Source organism: Coenobita brevimanus, chromosome 101, assembly GCF_032717465.1.
Source record: "Coenobita brevimanus isolate Jiangsu-jjx chromosome 101, ASM3271746v2, whole genome shotgun sequence".
In the NCBI taxonomy this organism is placed as follows: domain Eukaryota; kingdom Metazoa; phylum Arthropoda; class Malacostraca; order Decapoda; family Coenobitidae; genus Coenobita; species Coenobita brevimanus.
Genome location: NC_137054.1, coordinates 63,449,417 through 63,474,021, shown reverse-complemented (window position 1 = coordinate 63,474,021; position 24,605 = coordinate 63,449,417). Strand labels below are relative to the sequence as shown.

Below are 24,605 nucleotides of genomic sequence, written 5' to 3'. Positions count from 1 at the left end.
GGAAGGCAGGACTGAGCTGTGTATGTCAAATATTAGCAACATCCTTGCTGCTGTGGATAAGCTCAAGGAAGAGGTGAAGGAACAGGAAGTGAGCAACCTAAGAACGGAGCAACTTCTGGTTGGTATCGACAAACTCTTCCGTTTCTACACAGACAGGCACAGGAAGAAATAAACAGGAGAAGAGAGACGCTCATAACAAGCTACACACAGCGGGCTCAAGTTGGTGAAATTGCGGAACCATCGACATCGTCTGCTCCTGTTCCTGTTGAGGATGAAGAGAATGCAATGTCAGAAGTGTCAGTATTGGACTTTGAAGGGTTTATGGCCGAAGTGAGTGACTTTGATGCTCCTGGGGAAGGTGCTCAAGAGGAGTCTGTGGAGGGAAGTGTTGGTGCGGTGGGGAGTGCGGCGCTGTAAGTGTTGCCGTGCCTCGGAACCCCTGTTATTTAAGGTCATCAGGCCTGTTGTCTACTGTTGTTAAGGTGACTACCCAAATTTTGTTATTGTAGCTATAGCTTTAATACAATGTCTGAAACATATGACCTTTATTATGTCTCTAAGGGCCAAAAAATGTCCAGGTATGAGGGGGTACCATCCATATGTAATTATTCTCATAAGATTATGTATTCCTAGTACGCGAATTCCCAGTGCGCGAGCTCGTGCACCGCCCAATATATCGCGCACTGTGCGAGCCCACTGTATTTACCTATTTGTTTACCTATTTGTAGTATACAGGAATTGAGCAATGCTCGTGTTGTCCTGCCTCCAAATCCACATTTATCAAGTGTACCTTTACACACATGAATGTTTTTCTCATGCACCACCTCTTCGTCTAAGTTGTTCCAAATATTTATGTATTTACCTAATATACCTAATTGTGATATACACGGAATGTGGCATGCTCGTGGGTTTCCATCGCTGTTTCTCAATGTCAAATTTAGCTTTAAACTCGTTTAAGTTTTTAGACTGGACGATCTCTTTGTCCAGGCTATTCCATAAGTCTAAACTTCTGTAAGGAAAGCTATATTTCTTGATATCCTTCAAGCAGCTTGACTTTCTCAATTTCATTCCGTGTCCTCTTGTTACTCTCTTATCCCATACAAACAGATCTTCTTTGTCAATTTTATCTACTCCCACCATGGTCCTGAACACTGCAATCATGTCTCCCCTTTTTCTCCTTTCCTCTAAGGAAGGCATATCCAGCTTTTCCAGCCTCTCTCTGTATGACAGGTCTGCCAGACTGGGGACCATCTTGGTTGATGTTCTTTGTATTCTCTCAATCTTGTTTATATCTTTCTTTTTGTGTGGGAACCACACTACTGCTGCATATTCTAACCTGGGGCAGATCATGGCCACTATCAATTTTTTCATCATCTCCTCATCCATATAATGAAATGCTACTCTTATGTTAGTCAAGAGTTTATAAGTCTCTCCAACTATCTTGTTAATGTGCTTTTCTGGTGACCAGCACTCCCAAATCTTTCTCTTCTCTCATTTTTGTGATTAATTCATTACCCAACAAATAATTCAGTGATGGCCTCCTGGTACTTTTACCCATTTCCAATATTTTACATTTCTTTACATTAAATTTCATTTCCCACGTCCGGCTCCAATCATGTATCCTATCAAAATCCTCCTGCAGCATTTTACAATCCTCCTCAACCTCTATCTTCCTCAAGATCTTTACATCATCAGCAAACAGACTTGCATAACTGTTCACTCCATTTACCATATCATTTACGTAAATCAGGAACATTACTGGCGCCAACACCGAGCCTTGAGGGACTCCACTTGTTACTTCCCTCCATCCAGACATCCTATCCTTTATTACTGTCCTCATTTGTCTGTCTCTCAAAAAGTCTCTCATCCATTCCAGAAGTTTCCCCTTCAGTCCCCTATATATTCTAGTTTCCACATTAGTCTCTTATGAGGTACCTTGTCAAAGGCCTTCTCTAAGTCTAAGTACACACAATCCACCCAACCATCTCTCTCCTGTACCACGTCAATCGCTCTTGAGTAAAAGCTCAACAAGTTAGACACATATGACCTTCCACTTCTGAATCCAAACTGGCATTCAGCCAAAATTTTCATCTCTTCTAGATATTTTATCCATCTGTCTTTCAGGATTCTCTCACACAATTTTGCAACCATGCTGGTTAGAGACACTGGTCTATAATTCAGGGGTTCTTCCCTGTTTCCTCCCTTATAAATTGGTACCACATTTGCCCTCTTCCATTCTTGTGGCACTTTCCCCTCTTCCAGAGAACACACAATTAAACTGTGAATTTTATCTGCCAATTGTTCTCTGCATTCCTTCAGTACCCAATTAGAAATTCCATCAGGTCCTGGGGCTTTCCTTACATCTTGAGTTTCCAGTAATTTATACACTTCCTGTACCTCCACTTTTATATCTTTTATCACCGGTACATTTCTAATCACTCCCTCCCCTTCCACAAACTCTTTTTCATTAGTGAAAACCGATTGGAAACATTTGTTCATTATTTCTGCTTGCATTGCTGCATCTTTATAGACCTCTCCTTTTACTTTCAGTTTGGTGATTCCTTCCTTTTGTTTCAGTTTGCCATAAACAAATCTATAAAACAGTTTGGGTTCATCCTTGCATTTGTCTATTATACCTTTTTCAAAATTCCTTTCTTCTTCTCTACGTATTCTTGTGTATTCATTTCTTGTTCTTTTATGTTCTTCCTTTGTTCTGTTGTTACCTCTCTTTCTCCTATTGTTCCACGCTTTATCTCTCTCTTTTTTTGCTATCATACACCTTCTATTAAACCACTCCTTTTTCCTGTTTTCTTTCCTTCTTACTCTTGGTACAAAATTTTCCACTCTCAAATTTTAGGTCTAGAGAGATATCCCACTTCCTCTGTATCTCTCTTGTTTCTCTGAATTTTCTCCAATCCGCATTTTCAAAAAAGTTTCTCAATCCTGTAAAATTTTCTTTCCCAAAGTTGTATCTTCCCTGTCTATGAAGCTCGTCTCTTGGCTCGACGTTCCCTATTATCATCTGGAACTCAATGACCACATGATCACTTTTTCCTAAAGGACAGAGATATTTCAATGATCCTATTACATCGGGTTCTTTGGTAAACAGTAAATCTAACCTTGCTTGTGTGTCCTCACCTCGAAACCATGTCTCTTCTTTGACCCATTGCGTCATCACATTATTCATTATTACTTTTAATAACATAGTGCCCCACAAATCCTCGCTGCCTCCCAAGTACCATTCCTCCCAGTTCACCTCTTTACAATTAAAGTCACCCACCAAAATTATATTATTGCTTTTCTCAATTATTTTTTGTAAATAGCTAGCCATATCTGACAACATCTCCTGGTATTCGTCATCATTCCATGCTCTCGTCTTAGGGGGAATATACACTACCGCCATATCTCTCATAACATTCTCACCAGTTTCTAATTTCATATATATCACTTCAGCCCGGCCTTCTCCCATTTCCACGGTATCTACATACAGGTAAGCCCTTAATTCACGCAAGGGTTATGTTCCCAGACCCTTTGCGTATGTGGTAAATTCGCGTATATGTTCTGCCCTTGTGTGCACATAATTACGCATTTCTACTAAGTATATTACATCTGAATAATACTGTTTATGCACTACATACACCTTATAAACTAGCATAAAGTATGAAAAAAAAAAAAAAAGAAAAAAAAAAGTGAGTTTTACGCCAAGTACCCCTTTTTTGGATAAGGGCTAAGGCGTTGCCCCTGGGCAGAGGACTTTGGTTTGGAGCGTGCAGCATTTTATGACCAGATGCCCTTCCTGATGTCTACCAATGACCCTTGGGTGGATTCGATCCTCCGACCCTACGGTCAGAGCGGAGCACTCTAACCCACTGAGCCACAGCTGCTGCAAAATGTAAGAAATTTAACACTGAAACCTGACAAGCACAGGCGTAGGTGGAGACACTTCAACAGTCTAGTGCAAAAGCCCTCACTGCCTCCCATATGCTACATTCTGCCTTCTTTATTGACCAAACAGTTGACTCATTCACCCCAAACATACGGTTCCAAGCCAGTTCACAGGCGTAGGTGGAGACACTTTAGCACAGTCTGGTGCACTAGCCCTCACTGTCTCCTGTATGCTACGTTCTGTTCTGCCTTCTTTATTGTAAGAACAGTTGACTCACCCCAAACACACGGTTCCAAGACAATTCACCACGAAGTCAATTCACCATCAAAACATGGACGATTCCCTGTCATTCTATAAATATACTTATTATTGATTAATTAATACTTTAATAACTAATTTTCAGGGGGATTTTATAACTCATATAAGTAAAAAACTAGTGTACTGTACTTGCTAAATAAACTGGTATGTAAATAAATGACGGGGAATTGTTCTGATGGAGAATTGTCGCCGACATTCCTCCCTTAAGTTTGTCCAACACAACTTTCTGTCAGCAACATCACGTTACAGTCCATTCTGGTGTGTTACCACATGCATCACTAGCACTACGCTTAGGCCCCATGTTGGCAGACAAGGCAAGCAATCACTGGAAGGCAGAAAAATAAGCCACAAATAACGATTCGGGAGTCACGCATGTTTCGACCATTGGATTCAAACTGACTGTGTGGTGCGTGGTAGACCGACCTCCCACACACACACACACACACACACACACACACATATGTACGTACACGGGCAGCAGGTAGGCATTTTTATATTTTATTTATTTCTTTTGTATATTAAAATTATTTATTTGAGTACTATAATTTTATGTTTTAATTGAAAAATTCGTGGATAACCGAAATCGCGTGAAAAAAGTTCACGTGAATTAAGGGCTTACCTGTATGTTGTTCTTCACTGCTATCATCACTCCTCCTCCCATTTTTTCTTTTCTGTCTTTTCTCCACAGTTTGTATTTACCATCTCCCAAATGAACATCAATATCTTCTCTTAATTTGGTCTCTACAAAGCACATGACATCAGGTTCATGTTCTCTTAAGAAGTTGTTAATTTCGAGCCTTGCTGATATTAAACCATAAACATTAGTATATATCGCCTTCAAATTATTTTTGACGTTTTTTATACCCTCATCTCTCCTACTCTCCGTCAGTACCACTTCCTCAACTTCTGATCTTTCACAGCCATCCCCCTTAGTTTCCTTCACTTCTATTTCCTTAAATACCACTTCCTTACTTTCATATCAATTACTCTCCAAAAAAAAGCATTACTTTCTTCCTTTGTCCTCCTATCACTTTTTTCCTTTACTTCTTCCTTCAATGATATTAAAACTTCTCTCTCTTCTTCATTCAGATCTTTTCTTATTATAATGTGCTCCATCCCTGCCTCTTTGCTTAATTTCCAGGTCACTTTAAGTATATCATCTACTACACTTTCTGCTGAAAACTTGACTCTCATTGGTCTTGTTTCCCCTTTCTTATAAGGCCCTATTCTCCTTACTTCTTCAATTTCTTTTACCCACTTGTCTCCTTTGGGATCAATCTTGCCTAATATTCCTCTCACCAGGTTCGTGTCTTTCTCGAGTCTCACAGATCTAACCTTCTCTTCCTCCTCCCTGTTTCCAAATATTACCACGCATCTGTTCCTTTCTACAGTTTCTCTCACTATTTCCCTGGACTGAGAACTCCAAAGAAGAATATTTCTGAATTTTCATGCAAGTGAGATAAAAGCAAAAAAAAAAGTTAACAAATTCAGCATATTTCAAGTAGAGTCCTTGATATACGAAAGGGACAGGGACCAAATAAAACTTTCGTAATTCGAAATTTCGTATATCGGAACGATTTTCCCCATTGAAATATACATACAAATGGGGGGATGCGTCCCAGGACCCCTTCGGACCCCTACCTAAACTTAACCCCCCTCCCCATTAACCCCTTAACCATGGGGCGTCACTTTTGTGACGCTTGGGAGCAAGGGATCATACCGCGGGGCATCACTTTTGTGATTCTGTGTTTTTTCAATTCGCCCGTGCTTTCAAGTGGTGGCTTGTAAAATCTATCAGTACTGCCAATGTCCAACACTAGCTAGCACTCCTAATCTAATCTGTACTCCCATCCATTATTGACAATTTAGCCATTTCTCCCTGTTCTTGACTCCCCTCCCTACCTTCCCTCCATTACCCTCTCCTCTCGCCTGCCCAGCCGTGCTACGCTAAGTAAATCTTCCCTGGAATTTTCCACTGATTTCATCCACTGAAATAAGCCCTATGCCCTATTCTTATACCAAATAATATATACCAAAAAGAAGTAAGGTAAGTGAGAGTGCCATACACCTGGAATTGGCTAATTATCACCTGACAACACCTCATGTGCACTTGTTCGCTAACTTTCGCTGTTTATTTCCCCTCGAAATATGCCGTATAATCTATTCTCGTACTAAAAATATATATAAGGAGGGAAGGGAGAAGCCTAGGTGATATTTACATTCACCTGGAACTACCTAATTTATAATGTATTGTCTTGATTTCCTGCCAATCATTTCACTGCTATATATTAGCAGCTGTCAAGAGGCTGACGTTGGCAGTAATGCATTTCCCTAGGTAGGCCACCCCAGCCCACCCCTATCAGTTCACTGTCATCTTCGAAGATGAAGGTACGTCTGTTTGCTCCTGCTAACTTCCCTCCGCTTTTTAGCCCCATGCAAAGGGCCATGTGACCTTTACCCCCTACTAAACCTCATGTGGAAAGAGGTAAAGGGCTGACAATTGAAAGAGAGTGACTACGATCTTTCTGTTGAGTAAAACAGTGCAAGTGGAACTGTAAATCTGAAAATAATGTGTAAACAGCAAGTGAAAGCAATGAATATAAATATAAGTGAACAGTGGAAAATAGTTTTATAAGTTACTTCAAGTGACAGTGCATAACACAGTGTAAATAAAATAGAAATGTAAATAATGTAAATAAAATAGAGAACGTAAATAGACCTGTAAATGATTAGTATTATAAGAATACGAGTATATATACTTGGAGTAATGAAAGTGAAAGTTTCACTCTAGCATGTCTGAATACTATGAGTTATAAGAGTGAAGGTGAAAGTGACATTCACTCTCAATGCTAGTATACAGGACGAGAAAGTGAATGCTACGTATTTTACTGAAAGAAATTGAATGCCTACAGTGACAATAAACTACTATTACTGAAGGAAACTTATGGATAAAAACTGTAGATATATATAAGTGTTATATAGTAATAGAAATATAAACTGTGAGTGTTTTTATGAATAATAAATGACAACACCAGCGGCGAACTAGCGCAAGTGGGAAAGTCATACTCCCTCGTAATTTTCATTGCTTTCACAGTGTTTTTTTTTTTTTGGAGTATGGATTCCAAACTATTTAAGAATCATAGAATTGTGTTTCTAGTCATAATATCAGACTGTGGTAATCATATTACGGGTTGTCGGGAAGTGTAAAGTGGAGACTTCGTTACCCAACTTCAGAGGTCTCCACAAGTCCTACAGTACTCGACGAAGGCTCAAAAAACACCCCAGGAGAAAGCTGAAGGTATGTGCCATAAGCATATTTGATTTTAATATTCTAGGAATAATAACTGATTTTTGGCAAATATTTTTAGAGAGTCTGTCAGAGCGCGAATATGCCCGAGGGTGCCACAAGAAAAGCAAATCAAGCCCGCAGTTAAAGGGTTAAGAAGTAAGCAATACCTGTATACAGTTGTAAAGAAGGAGGTGGCCATATTCTTGTACATATCCTTTTTCTTTGCCACAGTCCCAATGGTGGAAACAGCAAGGCCTAAAGCACACCCAATCTCCGAGACTCCCTGCCCCTCTTCATGGGGCAATTTCCTTTCCAGAATTAGAGTACGGTGCTGCTGCTTCTTTGCAGCTGGCTCCCCCAATGCAAGAGATGCTGCAGGGCGCTTGGGAGGCATGGCAAAACAATACGAAAAGGTGAAAGGCTGCGAAAATATCCTCACATACAGTGAGGCTGTGAGGAGAGGAGGGACGTGAACTCAACTGACAAGCACGCAAAAATTTGTTTACCAGAGAGAGGTTAGTTCGTTTTCTCTCGGCAAGCGAGTGAGGCGCTATGCACCGTGCCCATTTTGAATTTTTCATACAGTATTCCATTAACTCCTTCATAGCTGCTGGCCTTGAACAACACTTCACTGTTCTGGTGTCAATGACTTTGAGTTTGGGCATTACAAAAAACTGCGAACAATTACAGGAAGGGAACGAAGGTCACTGGTGTGTGTACATGACCCTACTCTACCATCCCATCAGTCAGGCGTTCTCTTCACTCTAGATGTATTCACCAATGTTTACATGCTTATGTTACATCCGCCCTAATTTTGAATAAGTTTCTTTCAGCAAGCGAACATAATTTACCACCCTCAAAATAGTCAGAAAAATGTAGAAGACAAACTAGAGCAGTATGAACTGAATTGGTAAGGTCTTTAGGCTGTATGCTTACACAAAAGATTATGGGTTTTACAATTTTAAGAGATGATATGGAACAAAAATGTTTGCTAATCAGAAAAAAATTACTCTTTCATCCCACATGTTCTCGTAGGTTAGCATTTAGTTCCACACTCTTCGTTCGGTATCACTCTTCCCAATATATTTCGGACCGACTGAGCACAGTTATTTCGGCTCCATAGAGTTAGTGTACATTTACTGCTCATTCTTTTGTTTGTTCTTATGTGTATGTGTGAAAGAGAGAGGACTGACACAAACAATAATGTATTCCATTATCGCTTTCATAGCTGCTGGCCCTGAACAATGCCTTACTGTACTGGTGTCAGTGACGCTGAGTCAGGGTGAGCTATAAAAAACTGCGAGCAATTATGGGAAGAGAATGAGGGTCACTGGTGTGTTTACACAACCCTACTCTACCACCTCAAGCAGTCTGGCGTTCACAGTTCACTTCGTCCCAGATGTTTTCGGCCGATGTATACATGCTGATGTAACACGCATCCTAATGTTATTCATTCTTACACGAATCATTGCAAATCACAGGATGGGTTTAGGGGAAAAAATAATTAAAAAAACAAAAAAAGGACAGGTGTGCCAGACGAGTCTTTTCACATATGTAAGAAAAAGAAATTGATTTTAGAACTTTGAAAAAATGGTCGCAAGGCTGACCATGGGAGCACGCAAATATCTGAACCCACAGCCATTGAAGGGGCTAAACATACATTTTACTTTAAGCAGTAAAAGCACCTTACCAAATTAGTTCTTCCTGATAGTCTATTGTATTTTTCTGATTATTTCTGGGTTGGAAAATACAGTAAACATTTCTTATCAAATCTGTTTCCCCGTCATCTTTAGCTGTTCTGGTGTGACAACTCTTGTTTATTTTGTTAACATAATGGCGGAAAGGACTGTTCTTCCCTACGTGTTTGACTAAACCTGGCCTAACCAAGCTTATCTGTACCTGATAATTTTAACCTAACCTAACCTCCAGTTGGGAAATTGGGAAATGATAGCCACCTCTGAGCACGCTGAGTTTCTTCCACTGCGCTGGAAACGATTGTAGGGGAAAGTGATAATAATAATAGGGAGGAAATTTTTCAGCGAGAAAAAGTAATTTGCCAAACTGAAAGTTGTCAGAAAATTACAGAAACAAGCTGGAGGATTATGAATTGGTAAGGTCTTGTACACTGGATAATGCAGTGCCCGACAATCGGGAGTTTACTGTATACTATATTATCACCAATATCATATCACCGTGTAGATCAGACATTCATTCTTAGATCTTTAGTGGAAAAGTTTCTAGAGAAGAGAAAGAAGTTGCATGCGGCCATCATGGATTTGGAGAAAACATATGACAGGGTGGATAGACAAGGATAGTGGAAATTATTAAGAATATATGGAGTGGATGGGAAGTTGTTGAATGCTGTGAAGAGTATGTATGATGGTGCTAAGGCTGCAGCGCGTGTGGATGATGAATTGAGTGAATTTTTCTCTTTGAAGGTTGCGTTGAAACAGGGATGTGTCATGCCTCCATGGTTGTTCAGTCTGTACATGGATGGGGTAATAAAAGAGATACAAGGTAGGGCAGTGGATGTTGGAGTGGCCCTAGTGACAGAGGGTAGTGTTTGGAAACTCCCTGTACTGTCGTTTGCAGATGTTATGTAAAGACAAAGGGGAGCAGCAAGGCTTGGTGGATGAGTTTGGGAGTGTGTGTAAGAAATGGAATCTAAAGGTGAATATAGGGAAGAGTCAAGTTATGGTCTTTGAGAGAGGTGAAGTCAGTGAATGTACAGTGAGGTTGGATGGTGAGGAAATGGAAAATGTGTGTACGTTTAAGTACTTGGGGAGTGTGATGGGTAAGGATGGAAGTTTGGAGCATGAAGTGCTTGAAAGGGTACAACAAGGAAGAAAGGTTGCTGGTTCCTTGAAAGCAGTGATAAGAAACAGGGAAGTGAGCATGGAAGTGAAAAAGTTATTAACCCTTTGAGGTTTTTGGGCCGGGCAGATTTCATCTGTGCCAGAGTCAGCCACTCACGCTGACCCACATTTTCGCGGCCCGGTATTTTACTTTGATCGCTCTGTCAATACATTGTCATGATAGAATGTTGGTTTTGGTGTCATTTTAAAGCTGAATGGTTGTACTTTATCGTAGTATGTTCAAAAAAGGAGAACAAAGAAAATAAAATGTCAAAATGATGAGTTTAAGTTAGGCGAAAAGCAAAAATTTTATATCTTGCCGTAGAAAAATATTCGGCAAAAAATAATGAGTAAAGATATGTAAGTTTGGTTTAAACCATGCAAAAATACAATAAATTACCTTTACAATGATATATAAATTATGGTAATTTTTGCATTTCATTGTGCAGTAAAGCGAAAGGAAAGAGATGCACAATTTTATTTTAGTCTCGGCCGCATATTCACTTCGCGATGTTTTTCTTTGATCGGTCATTGTTAATACACTTTCTATGATAGAATGCTGGTTGTGGTGTTATTTTGAAGCTGAATAGTTGTACCTTATTGTAGTATGTTAATAAAAGGAAAACAAAGAAATTAAAAAGTCAAAGTGATGAGTTGAAGTTAGGCAAAAACCAATAATTTTATACCATGCTGTACAAAAATATTCACCAAGAATAAAGTTATAAAGAAACAAAGCCATGAGTCAGACTCAGCTGTGCAGTACCGCCACACATAGAGCAACCATTCTGTGACATCATGCTCGAGCCTCTTTGGTATGATGCGGAAATGCGATTTATGGTGAATATTTTACAAAAGTTTCTTGAAATGACGATTAAAAGCGTCATCCGAATCTCTGAGGCTGGATTTCAAATGACAATCGAAATAGTCATCGGAATCTCAAAGGGTTAAATGACAGTATTGTGATTCCAACTCTAATGTATGGAAGTGCAGCTTGGACACTGTTGGTGGGAGAGAAGCCAGGAGTGAGAGCAGTGGACATGAGTTATTTAAGAGAAGCCTGTGGAGTCGCGTGGAGAGACAGGCTGACAAATGAGGATGTGAAGGAGCGTTGTGGTGTGGATGTGGATGTGATGGGAAGCGTTAGGAGGAACACACTGAGGTGGTTTGGCCATGTGGAGAGGATGGAGGGTGAGAGACTGATGAGGAGAGTGTATGTGAGTGAGGTGGAGGGGGGGAGAGGGAGTGGGAGGCCGAGGATGAGATGGAGGGATGGAGCGGAGAAGTATGTGAGAGAGAGCGTGTAAGTTGTGAGCAGGGCAGCCTGCAACATCTATATTATAATTTTTTTTTTTTAAATACAGTACATGTAGTCTTACAATTTTTGTAAATTCATTTAATATCGCTGCCACACCTGTATTAAGAGGACTCTGGCCATCAGATCCCCCGACGGCATAGAGGAAGCCACCAAGCACTGCCACTGCCACACCCAACCGTCGTGTGTTCATTGATGCAACTTTGGTCCACCGATTGCTCTGTGGGTCATACCTACAAGCACAAAGACCAGTTTTCAAAAATTTGGCGGGAACTGAGAAGGAGTAGCTACAAATAAACAGTCAAACATATGAGTACTATACTTGCACCATTACAAGAACAATGTATCTATAAACAAATGTAGCTACTGCATAAAGCACTTAAACAAGTAACATCCAAAACAACAAACATATCTACATTTCCCTACACTAACATTTCAAGCATCTGAAGTGTTTACCTGAACATACAGTTAACTAATCAGTGTAGGCTGATTACATGTCTCCAATACACTTACAAGTGTGATGGCAGTACTGTCACCAGGTAAACACAATCAGGCTCTATTTGTTCCTAATCTAAAATGTAATAGAAAAGTGTTGGACGTGATAACATTCCACTTGTTAAGGCTTTATTAAATGTTTAAGAACATCTGTAGAGGTTGCCTGTACTTAAAACCCAATTCCAACACTTGACAATTATCCCTCACTCACCTCTCTACAACATTGAGACAAGACACACCATCCTGGCCACCCACTGCATACAGAAAGCCATCCAGTACTGCTACACCCACACTAGTACGACATGTGCTGGTGGGTGCCACCTCACACAGCCACTGGTTTGTCTGTGGGTCATATCTGTAGGTACAGAGAGAATTAGTGCCTTAATATATCCTTAAGCCTTTAAATATCATTCTGTTTTCTTTCCTTCATTCTTTCCCCTTCCTTCTATCTTTGGGTAACTCTACACTGAGTGACAAACCAAATGGTTTCCTGTACACCAGGAAACCATTTATTATGCTGGGTGGTAAACATATAACCAAATTATGGCACCTGGTGGTTTAGTAGGTAACTAAGGTGCTCCAATCGGAATGAGCCTGTGTATGTTTTTATCCTAGAGGTAGCTGGGGTTCATTGCTCACGTAATGCCACTCAGGGATGAGTGAAGCTGGTCTCATCTTAAATGTCAGGACCAACTTGCCTAGCAGTGGGTTCCTACGTTTCACATGGGGCGACATAGGATTGGATGTAATTCAACATAAATAAACCAGCAGGAGTGAGAAGTATAACAGGAGTAAACTGATAAGTAATAGCAACTGCATATAGAACATCAAAAGGCATTTAACTAGAAATATACTGTAAAAAGGAGTGAAGAATCGCTGACAATTATGAACCGAAAATAAAGTACATGTAACACATTACTGCCTAGTGGTAATTTATGCAAACTGAGGGAAGAGTGAAAATCTAACTATGGATATACTGTGAATAGGAGTGAAGAATCACTGATAAATACAGCAGACCCCTACTATAATGGACTACCATAATTGGGGGATAGCCTCTCCAAAAAAGCCGACAGTCTGTTACATTTAGTGTCCCCCAAGGTGGGATTTCAAATACATGTTTGAATATAAATGAGTATATTTTCAGATGGTTTTACACTGAGTGACAAGCCTAATGATTTCATGTAAACCAGGAAAAAACCAGGAACCACTTACAAAGCTTGGTGGTAACCATATAACCAACCCATACGTGTTCCCTAAGTGTCAACAAGACGGTTGGTGGAGGGTTAGTGCCCCTCTCCGTAAATCAACTAACTCAAAGACAAATGACCACCCATTACAGGTTAACTGCTTTTTGCAACAGATGGATTGATGGACAATAGCATATTCTAGTATTAAAAAGGTAAACTACAATAATCCATAATCCAACGTAATGGAGCCAAATGCATGTCTTGGCTGTGGCTCCATCTGGATAGAGGGCTTTTCCCCTGGCCTCCATCCATACATAACCTAACATTGAAAGCCAGTGTAAAAGGCAACTACAGTACATCGTTCAACACTTGTTCCTGTTGTCTGTTGCTTAATACCACTCTGTTTGGTTAAGCAGATCTATAAACCACAGCCAAGCACGCATGGAACAGCAAGACATGAAGCAGGTAGGGAACCACCATGAAAGCTACCACATGCACTGCCATAACAATGGAGTAGGAAGAGCTGCTCACTACACAAGCTACACACATGAACTGAGGGCGAGCAACAGGAGTGTCTGGCAGCCGTAAGGCAAACAAACCTGCCCGACATAGCAGAGTGACCAGGCTGTTCTTGCCCGTTCGGGTGGAAATTTTTTGTGACACCACAATTTTGAAACAGACGCAAGCATGTTGTCCGGACAGTGGGAAAAAATGTATGAATAATGGTTTGGAACAGCCAGATCACAGCGTCCAAATACAATAATGGATGGTCTAGGTAATGGTCATCCGCATAACTGAGAGATTACTGGATGCCCATTTTACACAAACTTAGCCCATAATTTCACTCTTTTGCAGCTTACTTCACATCCTTGTCACAGCACTTCTTCATGACTAGTACAATGCAGGTACAGGTACAATGCCAATTTTCCAGCATCAGATGGTCCAGCACCTCTTTTCCCAGTAATCAGGACAAAATTATGAGAGGGCACTAGAAATTCCCATGACCACCAGACTAGTTTACTGGGCGGCCAGAGACAGTGTTAAGTGTGGCATGTGATCATTTGGACTATTTACACTGCATGTCTTGTTGGTGATCAATGCATTTCACCTTATTTTTATCTCATTTGTACCGACATTTAACGCCAGCTATGGCTTCTAAGACATATACAAGTGTCAGTGGTGGTGTCAAGCATAAACATCAGTTTATGCCAGTACAGTCAAACTTCCTTGAGCATTGTCCTTTGGTCTGCCAAATTATCAATAACAAAACTTCTCAATAACAAAATAAAGCAAAAAATGGGAATAAATGTTAATTGGTTCAGGACCCACAAGTTTACACTCACTTCTTTGCCTAATACCAGAATAATAATCCCTAAAAGACTGGAAGGACTGGATCAGCAATGTTTACAATGATTCTGCTCCTCTTGATTGTGAATCAAAATACTGTACCCTTTTCTCTCCATTTCTAACTAACTAACTTTGTGAGACAGTATTGTTATCAATGTATTTTGACCAAGAATATGAAATTCTCACAATTAACTATTCCTAACCATCAAATTTCTTGCTCTTTTAGTTAAGTTTACCATTAAATACTATATCTTAACTTTTACCACAGTCAATGTAAGAGGTTATTTTCAGCACTGGTACTTACAAAGAACTTTATTAGTGTGGAATGCATAAGGCATTATTATGTTTTGGGGTTGTTTTTGTGTGCGAGCCAGTAGCCACCAGACACATTGTTACTATAGTACCCAACATGTGCTCGTGGGCCCTACGGGCCCCTTGCACTTGCTCCTGCAGAGGGCTCTCACGTTTATGTGCTGTTTTACTGTTACATTGCCACATGGATTTTTTGAAGCTAACCAACTAATCGTGTTATTTGCAGCTTCGGGAATGGAACCCAAATTGTCCAAACACAAGTCCGAAATACTTTAGTTGTACCTGTGAGCAAAAAGTTTTATGGAGATCTTATACCAGGCGCCAAGAGTGGTGTTTTTCCGTCAAAATGTGATCGCCCATTAAATACAGTAAACATTTTTCAGTTGTGATGGGACCAAGTTTTTTCACATCAACAAATTTTTTGTGACTTCTGTGCCAATTTTAGTGCGATTTGAATGTGTAGCTTCGGCTGCTCAAAACACAAACACACACACACACACGGCTGGTGCTATAGTATATTAGATACATAACTACCCAGTGACCTACCACACTGGCCACCCATAACTCCACTTAATGTCACTCAACTGTCTGCTCACAATGGTGTAGTAACAGCTATTTGGAGGAATTTAATGCTGTAAGACATTTTAATTATTGTATGCTAAACATGAAATCAGTAAAGCAGGATAAGATTGAACTGTTGAAAAACCTAGACAGAGGTGCTTCCATGCAGACGTTATGACCTAATATGGTACTGGTTTGGTTTGTCAACTGCTTATGATAATAGGAAGGGGAAAAAAAAAAAAACTATGCAAACAGCGATTTGAAGAAGCACATGAACATTAGAAAAACTATAAATGATGGTAAAAGTTAAGTGATGATGGAAAGGTTTCGACAGCACTGGATGAAGTGGACTTGTCAAGTAGCTTGATAATCAACAAAGCTCAGCTGTTCCATAAAGAATTTAAATTTGAATATGAGTGTGATTATACTCAAGGACAGTGGGTCTGAGGTGTACTGTACTGTACTGTTGAATTATTATATGTGACCTCCATTGGTCCCTGCTGAATGATTATACGTGACATAGGTGGCCTTGGTTAGTATGGCAAACAGTTCATCTGGCAAGGCTCTGGAAACAAGGGTGCCATAAATTGGTGTTATACTTGTATTATTATAGCCCATTATTACAACCTGGCAATCACGACAAGGAAAGGGCAATTTCAGACCAGGTTGGAGTAAAAATGGTAGGTACCACGTGTGTATAATGATCCACCGATTACTGCACATAACTGGTACTCAGCCTAATGCATGATCATGAAATTGCATGATAATGAAAGCACAGAACCTACAGGATTTATATTGACTGGTAGTGGGCACCCCACTTGTAAACCTTAATTTTTCCTTCCACATGAATTTATATCTGCTAAATATGCACACAATATACAGTTATGGCATGGCAAGTACCAGAAACATATAGGCATGGTTAGGTTACTAGCAGAGATGAAAAAGGGCACAATACAGAAGAAACATGTACCATATAGAAAACCGAGATGAGATTGTGGTAAGGGGTTCTGGGGCTAGAGGTTGGAGAGTCAGTGGTTTCTACCACCTGGAATTAACTCATCCAGTAGGGCAACATCTCTGAATCCCTCAATGCCATAAAAACTCACAAATAATGTACCATCAATGTTGGCAGAAACCAGATCATGTGCATAATTAGGACATTTTTTCACAGAATGATAAGCGATAACAGCAGGAGTGCAGACTATCATCTTGCAGTGAAAACAAAAAAACATTATAATCAAGTGCGCAATAACCAAGAGACCTCTGTACTGGCCCCACTTCATGGACGTTGTTCGTTATTGCCGACGGAAGACTGGTGGCCATCGCATTGTCCATTATAGTTGATATCCAGTCTATCAAGGTCCACTAAAGCGAGGGTCTACTGTATGTAAAATACACTGCATACAACAGTATATTTAACAGTAACTGGTTTTTCATGCAAACAGAAGGAAAAGTGAATGGGAATGATCATAGGATTTTCAAATGAAATGGATTTACTGTAATAGTGGGTCAGTGTAAAAGTAAATGACTGGGTTTACCTGAAAGAGGATTGGTAATTTATGACTACTACAGCAGGTTCACATTATGGTGGCACTTGTTACACTCCGGATTTTACTTCACAGTAATACAAATCATACTTCCCTTATTTTTCTTTTACTGCACTGCCAACTATCCATATACTGCAGTGGAAATCCAAGAAAAAATGAAATTCATTTCACATCACTACTGTACAGTTAAAATTTGTCTTTTTCTTTCATTTAACTGCATGGCCAACTACCAATATTTCACAATGGAAATTGAAGAAAAAATTAAATTTAACTGCAAAGCATCCATACTTTCACTTTTCTGTAATAAGCTGACAAGCTGAAGTCCTGTGCGTTTACCGCCAGTTCGGGACAATCAGGCAGTTGAAATACTGACTGCAGAAGAAATGTATGTGTAAATCAGCATGGAAAAATGCATGTTTAACAGGATGAGTGGAGAAAGTTTCGTTTCATTCGTTTCATTTTTAAAAGCTCCAACATGCTTGCATGTGTCGGCCTTGGTCACCTAATGGCAGCTTTCCATGCTGCACAATCCATTGCAGCTTCCCTGTTCAGTCCCTTAACCCTGAGGTCACACTTAATGACCTCGTCCCATGTCTTTCTCAGTCTACCCCTCATAACCCCACCCCTAATATTAACACTTCTCACCTTCCTCACCCAAGTATCATCCCCCATCCTCTCCACATGTCCAAACCATCTCAATCTACCTCTCCTCATCACAACACCAATACACTCTTGTCCCACCCTACCTCTCAACTCTTCCATTGTAAACCCAGCCCCCCCGGACCTTGTGACAAGTAATGCACTGTGACAAAAAAATGTGGACTGTAGCATGACAAAACATGAAGTGATGAAAAAGAAAGAAGAATGCATTAAAAGTAAAAAATTAAGCTATGAGTTAGAAAGAAAATCCTTCTGAAACAGTAAGGGTGAAAGGTGTGTAAGTGCAAAGGCCCTTAGACATGCAGTGTGGAAAATGATTTGTGAAAAGTGGCAAGGGGGAAAAAAAAAAAAAATACACTGATAAGAATGGAGTGTAAGGGAGTAGACTGTAGCAACAGTCAAACACGGTGGTATTCCCAAAGTGGATGAAAAGCTGATGGCAGGGAGAGCCAGGGCTCCTGTTTCATCAGCCCTCAGGACTAGCTCCTGACTATCCCGCTTTGCTGAACTTTTTCAGTGTTTCAGTAACACAGAGAGTAGGCAAGCATGCTCTCCAATACAAGTTCTTCTAACTGTCAACATCAAATTAGATGCACATAACACACTACACTTCCTTTTCAAAGTTTTGTAAAATGGCATCACAACACCAAGAATCAAAGTCCCAGGGGGGGGGGGGGACATAAAAGCCCCACCATCTGCCCCTATCCCGATGATGACCAAGCAATATGCCTGGAACCATCGTCTGACTCACTTCTTTTCTGCAACATTCATGACATTTCTCTCTGTTGAGCACCACCTTTCCTCCTCTAAACCTCATCTTCTCTTCTTCACAGAGACTCAACTGTCTGAGACGACTGATAGCAAACCCTTCTCTGTATCCTCCTACTTTCTCTATACCGTACTCATTTCAAAGTCAAAGGTGGCTGTTGTGTATACGTACACAACTTATCTTGCTTTCATGTTCCTGAACTTGAATTGTATGAATTCTATACTATCTGGCTTTGGCTATCCTGTCATTCTCTTACTAAATATATCTGTGCTGTTTACTTATCCCTTAATTCTCCTGACTATGAAAAATTCTTCAACTATCTTACTTCCAAGAGGAAACACATCCTATTAACACTTTGGCAGGCCGCGCACGTGCGCCTCGCTAAACCCCAAGGTCAGCCGGCCAGAGGTTGCCAGGCAGCGAAGTAATCCCTTTATTATCCAGACGGCCACTATCCCGACATTTTGGGCCCGGACATTTGGAACCCAAAAATGGCCAAAAAGCATTAAAAAAATTACAAAAAAAATCCGACATTTTCTTCAAACGTACTTTGAACTTGGTGCACGGCATCAAACAGCTGTGTTTACGCGCGCCCCTTGCTTCCCCTCCCCAGTTACCACCTAACTACCATCCTGACTAGATGCTCATCGCAATGGATGCCAAACATGCTTGTTTTTGTGAATAAAAAGTGAATAAACTGCAATACCTCACCAACAGACCACATGGGAATTTACAGTGTTGTGCAGTGTTATGAAATTAGAATTCTGAGTACAAAAATTATGTACAGAGTGCAAACTGGCGGTTGAAACTGGCATGGCGCAATTAAGAACAGAATGTACAGTGTTAACCCCTTAACTGCGGGGCGTCACTTTCGTGACACTTGGGAGCAAGGGATCATACCGCGGGGCGTCACTTTTGTGATTCTGTGTTATTTTGAATTTGCCCAGGCTTTCAAGTGGTGGCTTGTATCATCTATCAGTACTGAAAATGTCCAACACTAGTCAGCACTCCTAATCTCATCTGTACTTCCATCCATCATTGACAATTTTGCCATTCCTCACCGTTCTTGACTCCCTTCCCTACCTCCCCTCCATTACCCTCTCCTCTAGCCTGCCCGGCCACGCTGCGCTAAGTAAATCTTCGCCGGAATTTTCCACTGATTTCATCCATTGAAATAAGCCCTATGCCCTATTCTTATACAATACAGGTAACTCACACGGAACACGAGGGTTTCGTTCCTACCGTGCCGTGTTAGGTGCGAAATCGCGTATATTTAGACTACTCCGTATTTTGCTCCCTAGACCCCCCAAATGTGTTGTTTTGCTGTTATCTGTCACTAGAAAGCACTTTAAGTGGTTAGAAGGTTTATTTAATGTTATAACTCACAAATACAGTACTCCTGAGCAAAACTTCCACACACAAATACTGTACGTAAACACAAGGAAACATTCCGACGCCGATCATAGGTAATAAATTAGGTTAACTGGTACCAGTGCTTTAACTTACAAGTACATACCAGAACAGTACATATTTAACTTAGAAATGCAGTACTGTGATATCGAATGATTTCAGTACATAATCTGTTAGGAATGGCTGGAAAAAAAAAAAAATGTTATGAATACATTTTCACCTTTTTTATATATGTTTATGGTAGTTTCGAGTTATTTTTTACGTTATCGTTGTGGCCATGCTTGGAAAAGGGAGCGAAAGAGTTGAATTTTCAGTCCTAAATGAGAAAACTGCACGTCCTCCAAGGCTAGACTCCGCCACGGGAGAATAAAGTGGAGGGTCAGTCCGATTAGCAATAAGGAAGTTGTGTCACAACTTCCAGCTCCCACACCACGAGAATGGCTAAAAATAGAATCGTAATGCATTCAGAACTAACAATAAGTCTAATTATTACGAATACAGATACAAAGCAGAAATAAATACGTTTACAGACAGGGAAAACGTATTTCTTCCGTCATAACATGTTCATCTTTCTCAATCATTTTACGTTCATCTTTATCATTTTACCTTGTTATTTTCGCAATATATATTGCTGTCTCGTAAACAGGGTGGTTGTTTGTGTTTTGCAAGGGAGGAAAAAGGTTGTATTTTCTGTCTGGGTCGAGATAATGGGTGTAACTATGTGTGGTTAGGCATGGCCACGAGCGAAAAAATCGTACATCCACTCATCACGATAGCCGGTGGTGAACTGACAGTTACATTTTGAGTGACAGATGATACATGAGACGGTGAAGTCAAGGTCATGTCCCAGATTTTCGTTCACTTCCCGAAAGTTTTCACAGTTTTCTACAAGTTGCAAACCATTACAGCAAACCTGAGCAAATAGGTAAAGATACCAAGACAAAAATGTATTTTTCTCTTATTATAAGTCTTTAACGAACAAACAAACAAAAGGCAATATTCCGACGCCGATCATGGGTAATCATATAAATCAGGTTAACTGGTTACAAGGCTTTATTTAATGCTTTAATTGCTTACAAGTACATACCAGAACAGTAAATATTTAACTTACAAATACAGTACTGTAGAAAAGCAGTACAGTAAGAGTTTAACGAACAAACAAAAAGGCAATATTCCGACGCCGATCATGGGTAATCATATAATTCGGGTTATCTGGTTACAAGGCTTTATTTAATGATTTAACTTTATTTAAGTGCTTACAAGTACAGTACATACGAGAACAGTAAATATTTAACTTACAAATACTGAACAGCACCGTGGAAAAAACGAACAAATAAAAAAGGCAATATTCTGACGCCTATCAGGTAAACTGGTTATAAGACTTTATTTCTTGCTTTAACGTTATTTAATAGTACTTTAAGTTGCACATAAACTTACCAGAACAGTACAGTACTGTAAATATTTAACTTACAAATACTGTGCTACTGTACTCGGGAATGTCTCACTCACTGAATAATTTCCCGCCTAGATCGTCACGTAATCAAAACAAACCGCGCGCTGCGGTGACGTTCGAGGATTTGATCTTTCAAAGGCCTCTCCTGCGTTAATTTGTAGTTTTCATAATGGTTCTTTAATCTTACGTTGTCTTATATGTATCCCAGCCCTTACCGTGTATAATTGCGAGCGCGTTCCGTGAGATCGTGTTCCGTGCGAGTTACCTGTATATACAAAAAAGAAATAAGGGAAGTGATAGTGCCATACACCTAGAATTGGCTAATTATCACCTGACAACACCTCACGTGCACTCATCCGCTAATTTTCCCTGTTTATTTCCCCTTGAAATATGTCGTATAATCAATTCTCGTAATAAAAATATATATAAGAAAGGAAGGGAGAAGCCTAAGTGATATTTACATTCACCTGGAACTACCTAATTTATTATGTATTGTCTAGATTTCCTGCCAATCATTTCATAGCGTATATATTAGCAGTTGTCACCACGCTGACACTGGCAGCCTTTCACTGCCCCTAGGCCACCACAGCATTCAATTTACTGTTGTCTTTCAAGGTGAAACCATGTCGGATTCGCGCCTGTCCATTCTGCGCTTTTTAGCCCCCATGCAAAGGGCCCCGTGACCTCTACCCCTACTAAACCTCGTGTGGAAAAGGGTAAAGGGCTAAGTGACTGCTGTGGAACGTGAACTGGCTAATTTATCAATGAAAATGATGGACAGTGACTACGATCTTTCTGGTGAGTAAAACAGTGCAAGTGGAAATGTAAATAATGTGTAAACAGCAAGTGAAAGCAATGACTGTAAATATAAGTGAACAGTGGAAAATAGTTTTATAAGTTACTGCAAGTGACAGTGCATAAAACAGTGCAAATAAAATAGAAATGTAAATAATGTAAATAAAATAGAGAATGTAAATAGAAATGTAAATGAGTAGTAATATCAGAATATGAGTATATATATACTAGGAGTAATGAAAGTGAATGTTTCACTCTAGCATGTATGAATACTATGAGTTATGAAAGTGAAAGTGACAGATTCGCTCTCAACGCTATTATACAGGAAGAGAAAGTGAATGCTACTTATATTATTGAAAGAGAAATTGAATGCCTACAGTGACAATAAACTACTATTACTGAAGGAAACTCATGGATAAAGACCGCAGATATATTTAAGTGTTATATAGTAATAGAAATATAAAGTGTGAGTGTTTTTATGAATAATAAATGACAGAATACCAGCGGCGAACGAGCGCACGTGGGAAGCTGGTACGCGCTCGTAATTTTCATTGCTTTTACGGTGTTTTTTTTTAAGGAGTATGGATTCCAAACTATTTGAAAATCATAGAATAGTGTTTCTAGTGACAATATCAGGCTGTGGTAATCATATTACGGGGTGTCGGGAAATGTAAAGAGGAGACTTCGTTACCCAACTTCAGAAGTCTCCACAAGTCCTACGGTACTCGACGAAGGCTCAACAAACTTCCCAGGAGAAAGCTAAAGGTATGTGCCATATGCATATGTAATTATAATATTCTATGACTAATAACTGATTTTTGGCAAATATTTTTACAAAGTCTGTCGGAGCGCGAATATCGCCGCGGGACACACAAGGAGCGCCAAAACAACCCTGCGGTTTAGGGGTTAAACAATTATAACTCGTAGTGCAATGGATTAAGTGCAGCATAACACTGGATTACGTGCTTCAAGAGCATTTTCACCACTGCCAGAGCCTTAGAGGAGGCGGGTTAACCTTCATAACAAATGGTCACGGACGTGTTGTAAGTACCCTGTACACTGATAAATATTTTCCATACTCATTTCTAATTCCTCACTCTCTGGTTCCTTTTCATTTATTTTGTGCTTTCTGTCCCTTATTTGTGTGAACAGGGTCTTAAATAGGTGCTATGCATGTCCGGTAGAGAGTAATGTAGGTGGTTTTCTGCGTTAGGCTGGGTTAGGGTCCATAAGTACTAGTCCAGGAGGCAGAAGCCCACTATCCGGACGGACCCACTTTCCGGACATGCCTTTGGCTGTATTACATCGGATAATGGGAAGATTACTGTAGTTAATTGCAAATGTTTATATTCTTTTCTTATTTCAGACCTTATTTTTCGTGCTACATTCATTTATTGTTAAATGGTTTGCAACTGATTTTTCTATAGAAAGGTATGCATATAAGGTTGAACAGAATATCAGCATTAACAGTATACAGAGAGGTCCCGAAGATACGAGCAGTTAGATTCCATTTGGCATAGTCGTATAATGAATTCTCATATAATGAAACACATAAGTAATTAGTAAATTACTGGTCAGGTTCAAGGACCCCATCAAAGGTAAGTTTTCAAGCTAAAATATACCATAACAAACGCAACAAACATATCAATATTACTGAACTGTTGAGAAAGCAACCTGAAAGAGCAAACAGTATGCAATTAACAAGAATGCATATTAGTTAAACATATAAAACACACATAACACTCACCTATGGGTGGTAATGTTGTGTTGGAGACTGGAAGCTGGCGGTCGCCAGCTGAGCAGTCCAGCTATTTTTCTCCAAGGGTTGAGAGAAAATGGCGGTGACTGCATTTGCTGGAATGACCGAGTTAGAATCCTCCTATCTCGCCCCAAACTGAATGTCGTATCATTGGATTTTCGAGACCATATATTGAAACTAGTCCTTAATTTACTCAGGTCGTATCATCAGTTTCACGTAAATCGAATGGTTGTATAACAGGACCTACCTGTAGAACAGAATGTGCAACGACGTGAAAAAACGTAGGCAGCTTGTGTAATTGTTAATATCATTCCTTTATTTTAGACTTTATTTTAGGTGCTAATTTATTCATTTTAGCCTCTCTCTGTTTGCAAGTGTTTGTTCTAAAATAGTATATGTATAAAATAATGAGCAAGCACCCACCATCACTAATACTAACAACAAAAAAATGAGGTGAAAAAATGTAGGCAGTGTGTGTAACTGCTTATATTCTTTAGTTTTTGATTTGTGCTATTTTATTCATTTAAATCTCTCTGTTCACAAGTGTTTGTTCTACAATAGTATATGTATAAAATAATGAGCAAACAACCAACATCACCATTACTAACACCATAAGAAAGGCCAGGCGTGCTCCATCAGAGGTCAGTCTT

General features: G+C 39.8%; 1 protein-coding gene across 1 annotated transcript in view; it reads right to left on the bottom strand.

Moving 5' to 3' along the window:
- The window catches only part of LOC145414951 (kelch-like protein diablo), a 278,482-nt gene that overhangs the window by 16,451 nt on the left and 237,426 nt on the right, over positions 1–24,605 (bottom strand). The window contains exons 9-10 of the mRNA XM_080284363.1: positions 12,367–12,510; positions 11,760–11,893 (exon numbers count right to left, since the gene is read on the bottom strand). Coding sequence (XP_080140489.1) covers positions 11,760–11,893; positions 12,367–12,510 — 278 coding nt within the window. The remainder of the gene's footprint in view (positions 1–11,759; positions 11,894–12,366; positions 12,511–24,605) is intronic.